General features: G+C 38.1%; 2 protein-coding genes across 13 annotated transcripts in view; both read right to left on the reverse strand.

Annotated features, from left to right (window-relative positions):
• Positions 1-1,422, reverse strand: part of LOC140739537 (rap guanine nucleotide exchange factor 6-like) — a 116,078-nt gene extending 114,656 nt beyond the window's left edge. Inside the window, 2 exon segments of the mRNA XM_073067937.1 lie at positions 567-705; positions 1,373-1,422. Of these exon segments, the coding sequence (XP_072924038.1) occupies positions 567-705; positions 1,373-1,422 (189 nt within the window).
• Positions 1,423-11,060: 9,638 nt separating this feature from the next.
• Positions 11,061-19,252, reverse strand: part of LOC140739160 (rap guanine nucleotide exchange factor 6-like) — a 374,285-nt gene continuing 366,093 nt past the window's right edge. For 10 of the 12 annotated variants that reach the window (XM_073067168.1, XM_073067167.1, XM_073067164.1 and 7 more), the window contains 2 exons: positions 15,524-15,853; positions 11,061-13,333 (listed from right to left, as the gene is read on the reverse strand). In XM_073067168.1, the coding sequence (XP_072923269.1) occupies positions 13,308-13,333; positions 15,524-15,853 (356 nt within the window). In that variant the 3' untranslated portion in view covers positions 11,061-13,307. The remainder of the gene's footprint in view (positions 13,334-15,523; positions 15,854-19,252) is intronic. The other 2 variants (XM_073067165.1, XM_073067163.1) reach the window with 2 other exon arrangements.

Raw genomic sequence — 19,252 nt, forward strand, 5'->3', positions numbered from 1 at the left:
CATTGATAAATCTGAGTTTAGCCTCTGTGTGAAGCCTCTGCTGCTAATTTCCCCCAGCAGCAGGATTGGAAGGTACCAAAATAAACCTTGAACTCCACATGGAGTTTGGGAAGGAAGTGTATGGAAGGGAACTTTGTTCTGTGGCTGTTCTGATAAAAATTTAAATATTTATAGTTGCAACACAGTTTCTTTCTACTGACACATGGGACCGATGGACTATGTCCTTGATATCAATCTACAAATACAAAGTACAACTTACATTTATTATCAAAGTATGTACACTTTATACAACCTTGAGATTGTTTCCTTACAGGCAGCCACAAAACCCAGCAGAACCCATTTAAAAAAAGAAGACAGGCAAACACCCAATGTGCAGAAAAGAAAACAAGTTGAGCATACAATAAAAGCGAGTAATTAACATTCAGAACTGAAGTTCATGAAAGTGAGTCCACAGCCACAAAGCCAGTCATTAGTGCAGCCAATTCAGGAGCCCATTAGTAGCCGGCCACAGCCTCAGTTCAGCACAGAGACAGCAGAGCAGCAAGGTAAACTGGTCCATCTCTCACCTTTGGTCTCGATACCGTGACCTTTTCATTCTGGCCCTCTGCTTTAATCGTCCAAACCTCAGACCGTTCCTTGCTCTTGGACCTGGGCCCTGCCACTCTGATATACCGAGGCAACTTAAGCAAAGTCTCATGTCTGAAACTGATTATATTTCAGGAAAACAAATCAAAAACAAATCAGAAAGATAACTTGAAATATGTTTTGGTTTTGCCCTATTTTCTCCTTTCCAGGAACTGTATACATAATCCAGGCTGGCATTCATGAACAGAATGCGGGAAATTTTTTGGGGATCTCCAGATAGTGATTACTCTTTGAGTGAAATAACGTTTTCTGATATCAGCTCTGATGACTTCCTCTACATCTTTCACTGATGGTTCTCTGGAACTTGTGCACTGTAGCCTGTGAATGCAACTCAGCAGTTACGATTCCCCAGGTTATGCAACATCAGCTTTACAGATATCTGACCACACAAATTCTACCATAATTTTTTAGAGAATGTTTAATAATAAATGTTTTGCTGTATTCATTAACAAATGGGTACACTATAACAGCAGTTCTCAACCTGGGACCCACTGACCCCTTGGTAAAAAGAGAAAAGCTTGAGAACTCCTGCACTATATGACCTATTTGTTTAATTAGAGTGTTAAAGTGAAGATAGAAGATACTGAACTAAATTAAAATTTTTAGGAAGTGTATGCAGAGTAATATGGGTAACTATAGAAATGAAAGCTTCTCACGGAAAAGAAATAGTTTATAGACAGCTTTTGGGAATGATACCCTTGTGCAACTCAGGAGTACCAGAACTTACCCTATCCTATGAAGTTCTATATTTGTATGAATCATCTCCCTTAGCGTCATGACTAGGAAGCTGTTCAATGTGATTTTTATCTGATGAATGCCTATCCATTTGTGTTTAGTCTACTGCTTGGCTGAGAACTTATGAAACTACAGAGTACGTGGCTGAGTGGAGCAGCTAGTAGAGCCTCATAGCTGCAGTAACCAAGTTCAGTTGTGACTTCCAGTGCTCTGCGACTGCTTGGATTTCCTCACAAATGACCAGGTGTACTGAGGGCTAATTGGTCACTGTAAATTATCCTAGCATGTAGCCTACAATCTGGGGGAGCTGATGGGAAGATGGAGAGAATGTAAAAACATAAAGTGAAGGATTAGTGTAGATTGGCCTTTCTATTTGACACAGACTCAGTGATCTAAAGATCCCCATTTCCACACTGCAGCATGAATCTATAGCATGCTTCTGTTGACTAGGCTTTGCTGGGTTGCTAGGCTGAGCTATTGCAACCTTTGCTTCTGGACTTAAGCAGACAGAAATATTTTCCCCATCTTCCTTGTGGTAAAGTTCCTTTCCATTGCCATTTCTCAGCTGGGATCTCCTTGGGGTTGTTTCCTGCTGTCACTGTAGCAATAAACCTGCAGTAAGTATGTATGGGGGAATTCTATTCAACTATCTTCCAGGATAAATGCAATATATGAATACCTAGCATGAACCTTTTCCTTTTGGTTTCATTACTGCTTACTTCTGATAAACCTATTTCATCATGCGTATGAGAAAAGGCCTTAATACAATTGTCATGGATAGTATTGTTGTGAAAACCATCAAAGTGGATACGTTGACTTCCTCAAACCTGCTGGTAGCTTTATCGTAAGTGACTGCTAACCAAAAGTTTGCAACTTTCATAATAACTAAAAGCCATTATCACCCACATTTTTTTTTGTCAAATCTATGGGGAGCTGTAAAATGAAGGCTAATTTGCTGGGGGATTAAGATGATAATTACAGAACTTGTAATTTTATAAGGAATCCTAGTTTGGGTGATAAAGAATAAGCAAAACTAGAGAATTCTGTTGGGCACATTTGAATGTAACATTTGATTTTTTAAAGACAACTGTATTTCATCAAAGGAATTGCCAAGGTTTCTGCACAATAACACACAAATTTATAACTGAAGGTTAAGGTTTGGAAGAATATATCTTACTTAGATTTGTTTTAATCTTGCAAGACAGTGCAATATAGCATTGAGTCTAGAAAGGGACATTAAACTGGCGAGGTGTGGTAGATCAAAGTGTCATATGTAAGGGTTTGTCGCAGCAAATCTTATTTCACAATACCAAGGCATAATAGGCTGAGGTGGCCTTACACAGTTAACATGCAAGGGCAAGCAAGTGGAGACCCTTCAGAAGATCTCCCGTTGCGTTTAGAGGTTCGCAAAACAGAATGGTTTGCAACAGAATGAGACACTGTGACTGCAGAGGAGGGATTGTCAGTCTGTAAAGAAGGATGAGGGTCAGGAGCTGGAAAATAACAGCACATTTCAGCCTTATACCCAAAAAATAAACATATTTATAGGAGCCATGTATCTGTTTTCTATCTGCATTGCATTCTGTTGCATGTTTATGTGAGTGAGAGTGTGGAAAAAGCAAAGGGAATAAGTTAAGACGTACAAAAAAGCTGGATGAACTCAGCAGGTCGGGTAACATCCATTGAAAGCAGTCAACGTTTCGGGTCCGGACCCTTCATCAGGACTAAAGAAGGGGGGGGCAGGGGCCCTATAAAGAAGGTGGGGGGAGGGCGGAAAACCAATCAGGAAAGATCGGGGGGGGGAGGGGAAGCAGGGAGGGGATAGGCAGAAGAGATGAAGAAGGAATCTAAGGGGAAAGCACTATGGGTAGTAGAAGAAGGCAGAGTCATGAGAGGTGATAGGCAGCTGGAAGAGGAGACAGAGTGAAGGTGGGATGGGGAAGTGAGAGGGAGGAAATTACCGTAAGTTGGAGAATTCGATGTTCATACCAAGGGGCTGGAGACTACCCAGACGATATATGAGATGTTGTTCCTCCAACCAAAGTTTGGCCTCATCATGACAGTAGAGGAGGCCATGTATGGACATATTCGAATGGGAATGTGAAAGAGAGCTGAAGTGAGTGGCAACCGGGAGATCCTGTCTGTTGTAGGTGCTCGACGAAGCGGCCCCCAATCTGTGTCGGGTCTCGCCGATGAAGACGAGGCCGCACCGGGAGCAATAGATTACCCCAACAGACTCACAAGTGAAGTATTGCCTCACCTGGAAGGACTGTTTGGGGCCCTGAATGGTGGTAAGAGAAGAGGTGTAGGGACAGGTGTAGCACTTATGCTTGCAGGGATAAGTGCCAGGTGGGAGATCTGTGGGGAGGGATGTGTGGACCAGGCAGTCGCGGAGGTTACAATCCCTGCGAAAAGCAGAGAGGGAAAGATGTCCTTAGTGGTGGGGTCCTGTTGAAGGTGGCGGAAGTTGCGGAGGATAATATGCTGGATCCGGAGGCTGGTGGGGTGATAGGTGAGGACAAGGGGGACATGGTCCCTGTTGTGGTGACGGGAGGATGGGGTGAGGGCCGAAGTTCAGGAAATGGAGGAGATGCGGGTGAGGGCATCATTGATGACGGCAGAAGGGAAACCACGATTCTTAAAGGAAGTGGACATTTGGGATGTCCTGGAACGGAAAGCCTCATCCTTGGAGCAGATGCGGCGGAGATGGAGGAACTGGGAATAGGGAATAGAACTTTTGCATTTGGCAGGGTTGGAATAAGTTACGTTTATCATGTGAGTGAGGGTGTGGTAAAAGCAAAAGGAATACGTTATGTATCTGTGCTCTGTTCTAGGGTTCAGTGGTTCTGAGGACCACTGGGTGTCATATCTTTTGTTGACTACTTAATTATCCTTAGTTACATCGCTTCAAGTTTGTTTGTTTTGCTAGTTGCTAATAACGGATTGAATGAAATTCCTTGACTTTTTTTGAACATTATTATTGGATTGATCAGATGGTGTGTCATACAAGGAAATCAACCCGGCTGAGTCACCAGCAGTGGTACTGGTTTGTTAGAATAGCTGATACATTCTGTCAACAAAAGATTTTTGACAGTTATACCAAATGAACATCAGCATTTGAACACGTCAGTGAAATTAGAAGCATTGCAGCCAGGAGCAGCTTGTGGCAATAACAGCCTTTTGTTGATTCATGCTGTGCATTTCATGTTGGAACAGTCTGGAATGGTCATCACTGAACCATAAGCTCTATAGTGTGATGTTTGGTTAAAAGTTCAGGACTTGGTATTGTTGAAGTGCTAATATATTTTTATTGCTGATATCTGAATTGAATGCCATTGTTTTGTTTGGTTTGTGCACTTGGAAAACAACATGAGTCAAGCTGGAATCAGAAGAGCAAGATGTCTCACAAGTGCAATCTTTGTGAAAATGTTGCTAAGCAACATTACTTGTGGTTGTCTTTTAATGCCAATCTTAGAGCAAGATAAACAGACCAAAAGTTTTGCAAATGTTCAGACACTTATTAATACAGTCACAGCAGAGGCTGAACAATAATTAAAACTAACATGGGATGCTGAAGGTCAGGTTGTTGGAGTAAATGAAAATATTTAGAAAGTCACATGGCATGCTTTGACTAGGTATAAAGCTGATGATTTTCAGGATGACATACACACTGAAGACAGTGTGTTTAACATGCGTGCAACAGGTACTATTGGTAGCAGAGAATCCCATGGATCTGATAGCTCCTTGGCATGAATGGAGGCAGATTTACCTGAGTTATGTGCAAGACAACAGATACTAAGGTATGAAGATGCACTGGAAGAACAGGCAGAGTGGATGAAAGAACAGCTTTGGAGAGGGAAGGAGCAGATGGAAGACAGCTTTGGAAAAACCAGGAGCAGCTACAAAGAACGATGGACAGCTTAATATGCAGGAAGAAATTGCAGCCAAGGTGGTCAATGTGAAAGCTCTGAAGGCTTCAAGAGCTGTGGGTGCTAAGAGTGCTCCAGCAGGATAGTTCGATGCTGTTAGTTCCTATGTTGATATGTCACACAGAAGATCAAACATACTTAATATCAATGTGGATACATTTGTTACTCAAATGTCTATGAATCACAAGGTTGGACCCCAAGAGGTAGTTCAGGATGCTCATTCTCAACCTGCACTAAGGAGGCACTCTGATCTATGTCATAATCCAATAGCACAAGGTGTTCCTGAGGACATTAATTTACAGTATGTTGACACTCATGTTTCAGATGATAAAAGTCTAAATAGTGTGTTGGCGGCCATAAGGTTGGAAAAGGAAATAGCAAGCTTAGTGGTGCAACAAAAATGCATAGCATCTCTGCCTAAAAGAGCGATACAAATCTTCGATGCTGACCCATTGCAATAGCATTCATTTATTAGGGCTATCAAGAAAAACATTAAAGACTGATAATTATGGTGACCGCCTCTAGCTTCTCAACAGTTCACTGAAGGTTACCCTAGAGAGCTTGTCAAAAGTTGCCAGTGAGCCAAGGAAGCAAGAGTATCTAAAGACCAAAGCTTGATTGCAGAACTCTTTGGTGATGAGTACAAAATTGGTGCAGTGTACTGTGAAAGGCTCTTTCTTGGCATATCAAATTGGTATAAAAGCTCTTAAAGACAACAATATTTTTCTTAGAAGCTGTTGCAATGTCATTGAAGTGCAGGACACTTCAACTTTCTTTGACAAAGTTCCACATGGAAGGTTAGTTAAGAAGGTTCAGTCGTTAGGTATTAGTGCTGGAGTAATAAAATGGATTCAACAGTGGCTAGATGGGAGATGCCAGAGAGTAGTGGTGGATAATTGTTTATCGGGATGGAGGCCGGTGACTAGCGGGGTGCCTCAGGGATCTGTTTTGGGCCCAATGTTGTTTGTAATATACATAAATGATCTGGATGATGGGGTGGTAAATTGGATTAGTAAGTATGCTGATGATACTAAGGTAGGAGGTGTTGTGGATAATGAGGTGGGTTTTCAAAGCTTGCAGGGAGATTTATGCCGGTTAGAAGAATGGGCTGAACGTTGGCAGATGGAGTTTAATGCTGAGAAGTGTGAGGTTCTACATTTTGGCAGGAATAATCCAAATAGAACATACAGGGTAAATGGTAGGGCATTGAGGAATGCAGTGGAACAGAGAGATCTAGGAATAACAGTGCATAGTTCCCTGAAGGTGGAGTCTCATGTAGATAGGGTGGTGAAGAAGGCTTTTGGAACGCTGGCCTTTATAAATCAGAGCATTGAGTACAGAAGTTGGGATGTAATGTTAAAATTGTACAAGGCATTGGTAAGGCCAAATTTGGAATATTGTGTACAGTTCTGGTCACCGAATTATAGGAAAGATATCAATAAATTAGAGAGAGTGCAGAGACGATTTACTAGGATGTTACCAGGGTTTCAGCACTTAAGTTACAGAGAAAGGTTGAACAAGTTAGGTCTCTATTCATTGGAGCGTAGAAGGTTGAGGGGGGATTTGATCGAGGTATTTAAAATGTTGAGAGGGATAGATAGAGTTGACGTGAATAGGCTGTTTCCATTGAGAGTAGGGGAGATTCAAACGAGAGGACATGATTTGAGAGTTAGGGGGCAAAAGTTTAAGGGAAACACAAGGGGGTATTTCTTTACTCAGAGAGTGATAGCTGTGTGGAATGAGCTTCCTGTAGAAGTAGTAGAGGCCAGATCAGTTGTGTCATTTAAGGTAAAATTGGATAGGTATATGGATAGGAAAGGAGTGGAGGGTTATGGGCTGAGTGCGGGTAGGTGGGACTAGGTGAGATTAAGAGTTCGGCACGGACTAGGAGGGCCGGAATGGCCTGTTTCCGTGCTGTGATTGTTATATGGTTATATATGGTTATAGGACATGCATAAACTGGACTTGCTTACTAATATAATGACTGTAGTAAAGAAATTGCCCTATATGCTTAGATATAAATGGAGAATGGTGGTTTATGAACTGCAAGAAAGGCAGTGAAAGTAAGATTACTTTCACTGGCATTGTTGATTTTATTGACAAAAATAAAGCTTGCTACACACCCATTGTTTGGGAATTTACACAATGCTACATCACCAAAACTAAGTCACCAATTCAGGGAAGCAGCTTTGCCACTGCTGTGGCTACTGTGGAAAGTGAAGCTAAAACTGAGCCTGCAATTGATGAAAAGGGTGCAGATACAAGCAAGACACAAAAGATTCAAACACAGCAGTGAGTAATGCATTGGTGTCTAATGGCCTTACGGGGACTTGTGATCCTGATTGTAAACTTACTGTAATTCCAGTTCAGGTGAAGTCTAAGAAGAGTAACACAATGGGGGTTACTAGATCAAGGAAGTACAGCAATGTTCTTTGTACAGTGAGGCACATGAACAAGTTCAATCTGACAGGAAAAGGAACACGCATTCTCTTACACACCATGGGTCAAGGGAACGTTGATAACTACATTATTTCAGGATTGGAAGTGGGTGGCTTAAACAGTGTAAACTATTGTGAACACCCTAACATCTATACGCAGGAAAATATACCTGTCCACAAAGGGAGCATTCCTCACCTGAGAGATCTTCGGGGAAGGTCTCACCTTAAGCATATTCTTTTGCCAGAAATTGAGCTGATGGTAGGCATTGTAAGTGATTTGCTGAGTTAATGATGGACCCTATGCAATCAGAATCAATTCAGTAATGGACTATTGAAAGGAGAGTATGGCAGTCAGAGAGACCATACTCGGACAGAGCTGGCAGTTAATAGGAAGTTGGATCAACTTTGGCAGTAGCAATTCAAAACAGGTTTTGCTGAATGCAGTCAGGAGGAATGACCTTGTAAAGAGAAGATCACGATCTGGGATAGACTGCTTAACAGAAATAAGACATTTGTGAGGTTAGTAAGATTTCATCTCTCCTGTGTTTTGGCAGCAAGTAGTTGTAATTATTATAATAATTAGGGAGATGGAATGTAGGAGTCATGCATCTGTTCCCTATCCGCATCATTTTCTGTGTCACGTGTTTATTATGGTTCATCATGTGGGTGGGGTTGTGGTTAAAGCAAATGGAATAATTTACATATTTGTGCTTTGTTCTGGGAGCCATCAGGTGTCGTACCTTTTGTTGACCACTTGAATGCATCACTTCAAGATTGTTTGTTTTGCTAGTTGCTAATAAATCATCAAATACATTTGTAGAATTCTTTGACTTTTTAGAACATTATTATTGGATTGATTGGAGGACTCACCAAACAAGGGTATCAACGCATGCTAGGTCACCAGCAGTGGCACTGGTTTGTTAGAATAACTGCTACAATGTTCTTTTAAGGAAACAGCATTGTGAATGTTGAACAAAAATGAGACAAAAGGCTAAAGTATTGTGATACAAGTATAAATAGACAGTACTCCTGACATGTTGATAAAGATCTTTTGTTTAAGGTTGTTGTGCAGAAACTGGATGATTAATCTGAAGCCATTCAAAAATGGTATTAGCTGAAAAGCTGAGAGTTTGGAATGAGGATCAGGAAAGAAGATGCAGCTGTGAATTCTCGAGAATGCAGGTTGCCATTGCTGAAGCTGACTTTGAGCCAGATTGAAGCAGCGGAGCACAGGCCCGAGAGCAGGAAACAAAGCTACGTTTAGCTGATTTAAATGGTGAGCCAGATAAAAATCATTAAGGTGTCAAGGCCGAAGGACAAGCTGGCATTGAGTTCACCACTCCATGAGCTTCAGTTACCTCAATTCTGAACTGACTGACTCTGCAGCTGTGGCTTGCAGCAGTCAGTAATTGCCTTAGCTTTGAACTGGCTCCGTGGCTGTGGCCTGCAGCCATCCAGCCCCTGGACTGGCTGCAGTGCAGAACTGATTCCATAGCCATGCACTCACTTTCAGGGACTATGCAGTTCTGTGCATTATTTGTTTAGCACAATTTGTCCATTATCGCTCATTGGATGTTTGACGGTCTTTGTTGTGCGTGCGCGCATGTGTGTGTGTATATTCTATTGTTTCTTTGTTTTATGGTAGCTTGCAAGAAGATGAATCTCAATATGGCATTATAAATATAAATATATATATATATATATATACACACACACACACTTTGATTTAAAAATATATACTTTATATTGTTTCATTAAAGAATCTATCCTTGAACAATAGTTTTGGTGCTTTTCCTAGTGTATAATGTGCCTAGTAGATGTATCAATTCAATCAAAGCTGCTGTGTGTGCAAGAGTCTGACATTTGAATGGGCATGTAAAATCACTGTGATAATATGGTGAAGAATGCATTTTGGCATGCAAGAAAATTGAGAATTCTATCAGCATTAACAAATTACCTGACGCTATAGTAACACAGCTGTACCAGTCCAAAGCATTGAAACTTTATCATAATGGTGAGATCCATTCATACAATCACTATTAATGTAATGTTAATAACACAGAACTCTTGTCAGGTTTGCACAGCCAAAATGTTGAATTTCAACAGCCTGAAGGTTGAGTGCTAACATTAAACAGAAAAGCAATGTCAGAGGCAATTATGTATGACAAGAGGAATTAGGACTTCATAGTTTGGAAGTTCACTTATAACTTTTTCCTCTCATAGTACAGGTCATTCAAGTGGAACACCATTGCAGATCCATCAAGGTTTCTACATAATAATAACTCTAATTTTGGAAAAAAAAAATGAACAAATTTAATGTGTAAATAGATGAGTTTTCATTAATTGCATTTAAATTGGCAGACAGATGCAGTGTTGAAAAAGATGTAGGGATAAACCATAAAATAGACAAAATTTCACTAGAGTGCTGACAACTAACTGAAGCTGTTCCACAACTATCTCAATGAGCTGTCACGTACAGGAATGCATTGGGAGAAACTATAGAGTGCTATTAATTCCAACAACTCTTGAAGGAAAATAATTATGAACTTACAGTAAAATACAGGTTTGAAAATATAGTATGAAAACAATTTCAAGTATATTTATTTGCCTCTCCTCTGTTGAAAACTCAAATTATTTCTACCCAAATTCAACATTTCCCAAAGTTGTAGGAACAAGCTACGAAAAACACCATCATGACAATGGGGAATTAAAAAACAGAGATTTCTATAAAAAAAAGTTGATTAATAATTTCATGGCCTTTATCAATAGTGACTCAAAGTGGATTGAATTGATATTCAAAACCCAGTGGAGTTGGCCAATTTCTTGCTGAAGTACATAGCTCTTAAAACTACCACAAGCAATGAACTTGCAAAATATTTTCTTAAAGTGAAAATTGTGAACACACTGGAGCCATGTTTAATCAAATTTGAACAGAAGCAGTCAGTTAAAAATACAGTATTCTGTTTCTAATCAGAAAGAACTCAACTTCAAATGTTCTTGGCCTCCTTAGCAAGCCTTGCAATTAGGAGGTATAAACCATAGTGTAAGGCTTGTAGAACCAAAAGATTTTTGCTTGAAATTGGTGATAAAATTAAAAATATTTGAGTCAATCAAATAATCATTGCTGCTGATGAACTATGCCTGGCTAGTGAGTTAAAAATTTATGATATCGTGGCTTAAATGTGTGAACTTCAGAATGTACCAAACTGAAGCAAGTTGGCAAAGAATCAGGACCTTCTCCATGAGACACAAGAATTAACATTCTCTCATAAAATGAGGAGAAGAAAACTCTTATCAAAAAGCTCTACGATCATACATCACGGCTCTTTATTGGTTTACTCGTTCACTTTAATGAAATCTCAAGAAATAAACAATACATTTTATAACATTTGTTCAACAAAAATATAACAAATATGTACACTGATAAAAGTATAAAAAAGCATACAGACACAAACTGTCTTTCTAAAAGACATAAGTTACAAGTAGTATCAAAAGTAGGAGAAAACATTAGTTAATATTACATACTCTTTACAATTATATTTCTTCTTTGTGAATGGACATTACAGAATATTTCTCTAATACCTGTATGTTTACAATGATTGTGCAGCTTATTCAATACGCTTAACGCCCATTTTGATAAGAATACATAGTCCATGAAGTGCACTCCAGTTTTTTTTAATATATATATATATATATGTATATCAAAAATAAAGCCCAAATTACCATTAACAAATGACATTGTGGGGAAAAATTGCAAACAATCACCTAACACTGAATAATTTTAAATTAAATTTAAATAAAGCACAGAAAAGATTTGCTACTATGAATACTACACAAATTGTTGAACAAACTGATCAATATGATCAGTTAATTTTTTTAATCAGTCGCAGTAGGACAAGCATGTGCATGTCACACTGTAAACTGGATATAAAGAAAATTAATCAAGATTTGCTTTTCCTCATTTATCTCTTCTATATTTCCTTTTATTTACATTTAAGGGGCAGGAGGTGTTTTAGTCCTTCAAGAAGGACGCTTCTGGCAATCATAATACTGTACTTGTTTCAATTTACCACTTATTTTAAAATACCTTGCTGCCCCTACAACTAAATAAAGGCACAAGGGATCAAGCCCAAGATTGCTGACCATAATAATGGCCAATCACAATCTGGAAAACTAAAATTAATTCTGAAACAAAAACAATAACTTTACCTTGTTTCTTGCTTACCTTGTAAACTTTCCTCACCAGTTAAGGTGCAAAGACAATGCCACAGTGAATGATTAAAAAAAAGTCAAGTAATATCATTACACAACTACCAGCCAATGTAAGAAACTAAGATTTTGTTTAGAGGTTAGTCTTGATGAAAATAGTTTTTCCAGTCTCATACATGATCATATACACATACAAATAACTAGACCAACAAATAACTAATTATAGGCTGCTAGATTTTCAAGGTTTAAAGAGTAATTTTGGTGTTGGATAATCTCTAACTACTCTTCAGTTAAGTTTTTGGAAGCAAGGAAAAAGACGTAATAATTAAAAATTAATGAGACAAAATTGTATACTAAATTCCAAAAAAATAAAACTCAGATTTTTGCTTGCTCAATAGCACAAACAAATTGTGGCATATTTAGATTGAATTTTAAGCAACTGAGCAACATAGATGTTTTTACTGATCAGCATACCTGCAGCACAGCTTTGATTCAGAAACCATTTATCTAATTTGCTTCCCCATAAGCTATTTATAAACAAACCCTCAACATATGGCCTTAGCTGTATAATCCTGATTCCTGTCATTTGTGCAAACACAGCATATTAGGAGTTTATAACAGAGTTTATGCCACACAATCTATTCCATGTTTGACCACACAAAGCATTATGAGAACAATTCCCAATGTTGCAAAACCTAACTGCAATCCCGAGACAACAGAGCTCCCATTAAACCTGAATAGATGTAATTTGTATTGTGATGTACATTACTGAACTATGAAATAAACACAATATGGAATAAGGACCAAAGGAAAATGGAATACCCTGTATGTCATACAAATTTCAGGTCAGCAACAAGCTATAATTTACAGCCCTTAGTTGATCATCACCGATGTATGGTAAAACAATTTATGATCAGTTTCCCCTGATGAGTCTAGTTATTTGTACACTATTTATGCTCATAGTCCAATTATGCACAGGAGATTAAATTACAATACAATTCATTAATTTAAACTACATTAAGGCCTAACATCTAATAACTAAGACTCCCAAAATTAAAAAGCATTTGGCATGATTAAGATGACCAAATACTGTAGTTCAGATAACAGGAGTGTATGCAGCTTTACCAACATGGAAAACTAAACTGTATTTGATTGAATTACTTCTCACTCAAAGACAAAATGGATAGGCCTTCATGATTTTGCCACATGCAGAACATGATGCAAAGATGATGTACTTTAAGGCAGAAAACACAAGAAAAGCAGCTGCCTGCATTCTGAGAACATAACGTACTGTGGTCCTTGTAGCTCCAGTGCTTCACTGTTGCAATGAGAACCCAAAATTATCCAAGCATCAAACTGCAGAAACTAGCTCGTCTTCTGAAAAGTAGAAGGTATATTTTATTATTTCATAATTATAATAAAACAATCATTCATATAATCTTTCTGTATTGAGGTTAAATCGAAACCATAGGGCATTTCTATTAAAAGCACCACATGGGACCATTTATTGAATAGAACTTAATGTTATTGCATTCAGAAGTAATTACAAATAAAATAGTAATCTGAAAGGTTTTGAGGTTTGAAATCAAAGTAACTTAAGATTCCAAAATGAGACCAATCAAAGCCTAGTAAATTACCTTTATTGCTGACTGTAGAGGGTAGGTTAATTCAATATTGGATCATTATAATGTTTAGCATGTGGCTATTGTCCTGCAATGTTTATAATGATGCTCACTCTGGAGGTAAACAATTAACTAAAAAATTGTGATACATTTTTCTGAGGTTAGGTATAAATTGATGATCTAACAAGCTCCAGAAATTCTGTTATTTGAAGTACGATAAAACAGATTCTTGACCTCACAATCTACCTCATTACATTCTTGCATGTTATTAGACCATAAGATATAGGAGCAGAATTAAGTCATTTGGCCCATTGAGTCTGCTCTGTTATTTCAACATGGCTGATCCATTTTTCTCTCAGCACTAATCTCCTGACTTCTCACTGTATACCTTCATGCCTTGACTAATGAAGAAGCTATCAACTTCTGCCTTAAACATACATAAAAAGCTCACCTCTACAGCTGCTTGTGGCAACAAAAAATTCCACAGATTCACCACTCTCCGGCTAAAGAAATTCCTCATCTCTGTTCTAAAAGGACCCCCCTCTATTATGAAGCTGTGTTCTCTGGTCTTAGATTCTCCCACCATAGGAAACATCTTCTCCATATCCACTCTATTAAGGCCTTTTACCATTCAATAGGTATTAGGTCACCTCTCATTCTTCTGAATTCCAGTGAATACAGGCCCAGTCATCAAATGTTATTCATATGACAAGCCATTCAATCCTGGAATCATTTTCGTTGACACCCTTTGAATCCTCTCCAGTTTCAGCACATTGTTTCTAAGACAAGGGGCCCAAACCTGCTCACAATACTCCAAGGGAGGCCTCACCTGTACTTTATAAAGTCTCAACATATTTTGTCTACCTGCACTGCACTTTCTCTGTAGCCTTTGCACTTAATCTATATTTAGTTATTTTTTTTACTTTGTGCTAGCTTAATGCACTACAATGAATTATCTACATGAACAGTATATGAGCTTCTCACTGTATCTCAGCACATGTGAAAATAATAAACCAAAGAAAGGCAGACAAAGACAAACATGTTTACAACAGTCTTCTAGACTCTTAACAGAAAAACTTAACACCTGCAGAAGAAAAGAAGGATTGCAAAAACATGCTTAAACATGAGAGACAAATACATTTCTGTGACTGAGTTACTCTATTATTTTTTTTAGAGATGCGATACAATTCTTAGTACTTCACAGAATTGAATTAAATTGAAAAACACCAGTAATTTCAGAATATTAAATGTAAATATTAAATTGTATTTGGATTTCAAATGTGAAACCAGTTTTTAACAAGGTAAAAACCAAAACTGTGTGCTAATGGAAAAATGACATCAAAAAGTATAATTAAATAAAACCTGAATCCTTAGAAATTCAACAAAATCGACAAATTTAAGAGTTTCAAACATCTGTTGGTTAGATCAGTTCAAAGATCTTTTACTCATGGATAAAATTCTGGAGAGTGTAGTGCATTTAGAACCTACAGTATGGTCATGGAAAGGTGTGACCTTCGTTGATTTCTCATTGGAGTACGTAAAGCCTATGTCAGACAGAACTGGATGGAGCAAATGGTAGGAATGAAAATCAGGAGGTCTTGTTAGACCCTGATTGAGCACTTTATTGCAATATGCCTGGATTGGTTTTAACAGAACACTAAGTCAAACACTCATAGCATCCATATACAAATATTCATAGTTGATGAATACTTAAAAGCAGAAATGCTTATTTATTCTAGGTGCAGACAAAATCATAGAACATACTGATGCACGTTTAAGATATGTTAAAGGTAACGACATTTTATAATTTTGGAAGCACTTTCTCTGTTATTTTCTAAAGATGATTTTAGCTAATACCAAAAATGACTAAGTTCAACTTAGACAAATGAGTAGTGCTAAATCCTACTTATTTTACCTCTAAATTTCTGAGGAATGGGCAACTTACCATCATCTTCATCACCTTGAAAATTCTGGTGGTTAAGCTGTGCAGAGTCAGACTCAGGCAGTTTATGCCACTGAGGTATTCCCAGAACTTTAGGTTGGTTGCTTGACGTCGGCTGACAAGCAATGGGAGTCTGCATCAGTCTACATGGGTCAGTATTTTGTGTTACCATCCGTGACCTTTTCAGTGCAACGCTGTAATCTGGAGGTTTTAAGTGTGGATGGTGATGTCCTCCTTCCTTCATCTGTGCTATCGGAATTCCCACGTAGCCTGGAGGAGTGGGTGGTGGCTCTCTATACCTACCATCCCTTTGTGCTGCAGTAACACAATACACTATTATAAGAGATAATCATTGTTACATTAATGAGGTTTATGAAAGGAAAAATGAAAAAGATTAAAAATATAAACATATGAAATGTTAGGAAGCTAAAATTTTTTTAAAGACACAAGCCTAATCTAAAACACCAACCTTATCAGAATAGTATGTAAAGTATTTGCTTATATTAAGTTCGTCATTAAAATTAGCTTCTACTTTAAATATAGAAAATACTTAAGATCGTATGTTGGCAACTGCCATTCAGTCCACTAATGTGTCGTCCAAATAGTTATATCGAAGTTGCGCCTTCTCCCATAGCTCTGGAGTTTTGTTTAATTGGGTTACCACTTCAAAATCAGTTTCTACAACCATTTCAGCCAATACACTATAGCTTGTAACAAATCATTTAATTTCACTTCTTTTCTGATTTGTTTTTCAAGTTAATTTAAACCAATGTCCTCTGACTACTGACTAATTTCTCCAATTTAAATTTTAAAAATCCTATAGTAATCTTCAAAAATTAAATGTTATTTTCTTTCTCTCTGCTCTTAAACTTACCAAGCTCTCTTTTCCCTCATACTGTACTTTTGAGAAATATACTTTGCAGCCATTCAATGTTCAAAGTTTGGTACATTTATTATCAAAGAATATATTCTATATACAACCTTGAGATTCATCTCCTTTTAGAAAGCCACAAAACAAAGAAACACGATGATGCCCATTAAAAAAGAAAACCATCAAATACCCAATGTGTAGGAAAAAACAAATCATGCAAACAATAAAAGCAAGCAAATAACATTCATAATTTAAGTTCAGTAAGGTCCTTATGTCACCCCTGCCATGCTTGCTCTACTGCCATCCTTGCTAAGGCCCCCTTCCAATTGACCTTGGCTAGCTAGCTCCTCTCTCGTGCCTCTGTACTAATACACCTTTAGCTTCTCTCTCTCAAACTGCAGTGTGAATTTTGTCACATTATAATCACTGCTTACCAAGAGTTCTTTGCCTTAAACTCACTAATCAAATCTGGTTCATGGCACAACAGCAAATCCAGAATTTCCTTTTCCCTTTTGCACTCGAACACAAGCTATTCTAAAACACCAACTCGATGGCATTCTACAAATTCCCGCTCTTGGGATCCAGTGTCAATCTGATTTTACTAGTCTATCTGCATATTGAAGTCTCCCATGATTACTGTAACACTGCCTTTCTTAAATGCCTTTTTCTATCCCTTGTGTAATTTGTATCCCACATCCTGGCTACTATTTGGAACCCATCAGGGTCTTTCTACTCTATCCAGAAGGATTCTACACTTTTTGATCCTGCTAAAGATTTGAATTCTTTTTTTTACCAACAGAGCCACCTAACCCCTTCTAACTAGTGTTATAATGTTTGACTGTAATTATACTATCTTACCATTCCTACAAATTGACTGCTGTTATATTGTAATATATCAAGTGGCATAACACAATGTTATGCCAATGACATAATCATCTTTTTATCTTTTAGCTTTATTAGCACTATCTCCAGAGTATTCCAGATGCACACTTACATATATGCTATAAACAAAACTATAAACTTCAAATAGCAAGAATGATGTTACTAAAGAGAACTGAATAAATTACTGTCCTAATGCTTCACTACCAGCTATCTACAGGTAAAATATAGTTCAGGATTTTTAAATATAGTGTACCAAGCTTGCTTATAAATCACATTTGTTATTTGATTTCATCATGGGAATTTTTTTTAGACAAAATTGGCCACTTGTGCAACAATCTTATCATGAGGGTGCTGAATGAATCAAGTGCAAGCTACACCCACACAAGAACTAGAACAAACACTGACAACCTGCTAAATAATACCCTGGCTTAACACACTGCAAAAAAATTGAATATTTCTAACATTCAAAAATATTCCATAGCTACTTAAAAAATGAAAAATTAAGAAAAACAAAGTTAAAACACTCAAAATAAAAGAACTATAGATTCGCAGTTACATATAATGAAAACTCAGAACGAGATCCACATTTAAGCTAATCCAATTTACCAGAACTTGTCACGTCCCTCTAAATTTTAAAGGGAAAGGGAAAGTTTTCAAATGCCTTTTAAACGATCTGCTCCCACCACCACCTCTGGCAGCTCGCTCTACGTACCCACCACCCTTTGTATGAAAATCCTCCCCTTCAGAACCCTTTTTAATTTTTCTCCTCATTTAAACATGTGTCCTCTAGTTTGAGACTCCACTTCCCTGGGGGAGGGGGAATGGCTGTCACTATCTATGCTTCTCATAAATTTAGAAACCTCACTGCTCCACGGAAATCAGTTCCAGCCTATCTAATCTTTCCTTACAACTTAAGCCCTCTAGTCTAAGAAATGTCCCTGTGAATCTTTCCTTCTCCCTCTCTAGATAAATCACATTTCTTCCTACAGAATGGTAACCATAACTGCACACAATACTCCAAGAGCTGTAGAAATAATGCTTTTTAAGAAGGTAACATGACATCCCAATTCTTGTTCTCTATGTCAATGCATTCACACCGTAAGCCTTCCTCTCCACATTCAGGGAATTATGTACTTAGACGCCAAAGTCTCTTTGTTTAATAACACTCCCCAGGGCCATGCTATTCACTGTACATCTGTCTTGGCTTAACTTCCTAAAATGCATAACTGCACAATTACACAAGTTAAATTCCATATACTATTTTGTTGCTATTGTAATGATCTATATCTTGTCACAGTGTTAGAAAACCTTCTTTGGTATTTTGGGTGTATTTGTACATTTACTAATCCTGTCACCTACATTCTCAACCATGTCTTTAGCATATACAGTATGACAAGCAACAAGGGACCCAGTATTAACCTCTGCTGCACACCACTGTTCAGAATCCTCCAACTGACAAACAAACCCCCACCTCCTGCCACCAAGCCAATTTGTAATCAATTTGCTAGCTTACTCTAAATCTCATGCCTTTTAACCTACTGAAGGATCAGTCCGAGTCAGCATGGATTTATGAAGGGAAAATCATGCTTGACTAATCTTCTGGAGTTTTTTTGAGGATGTAACTATGAAAATGGACAAGGGAGAGCCAGTGGATGTAGTGTACCTGGACTTCCAGAAAGCTTTTGATAAAGTCCCACATAGGAGATTAGTGGGCAAAATTAGGGCACATGGTATTGGGGGCAGAGTACTGACATGGATTGAAAATTGGCTGGCTGACAGGAAACAAAGAGTAGTGATTAACGGGTCCCTTTCGGAACGGCAGGCTGTGACTAGTGGGGCACCGCAAGGTTCGGTGCTGGGACTGCAGCTGTTTACAATATACATTAATGATTTAGATGAAGGGATTAAAAGTAACATTAGCAAATTTGCTGATGACACAAAGCTGGGTGGCAGTGTGAAATGTCAGGAGGATGTTATGA

This window comes from Hemitrygon akajei, chromosome 15, assembly GCF_048418815.1.
Source record: "Hemitrygon akajei chromosome 15, sHemAka1.3, whole genome shotgun sequence".
NCBI lineage: Eukaryota > Metazoa > Chordata > Chondrichthyes > Myliobatiformes > Dasyatidae > Hemitrygon > Hemitrygon akajei.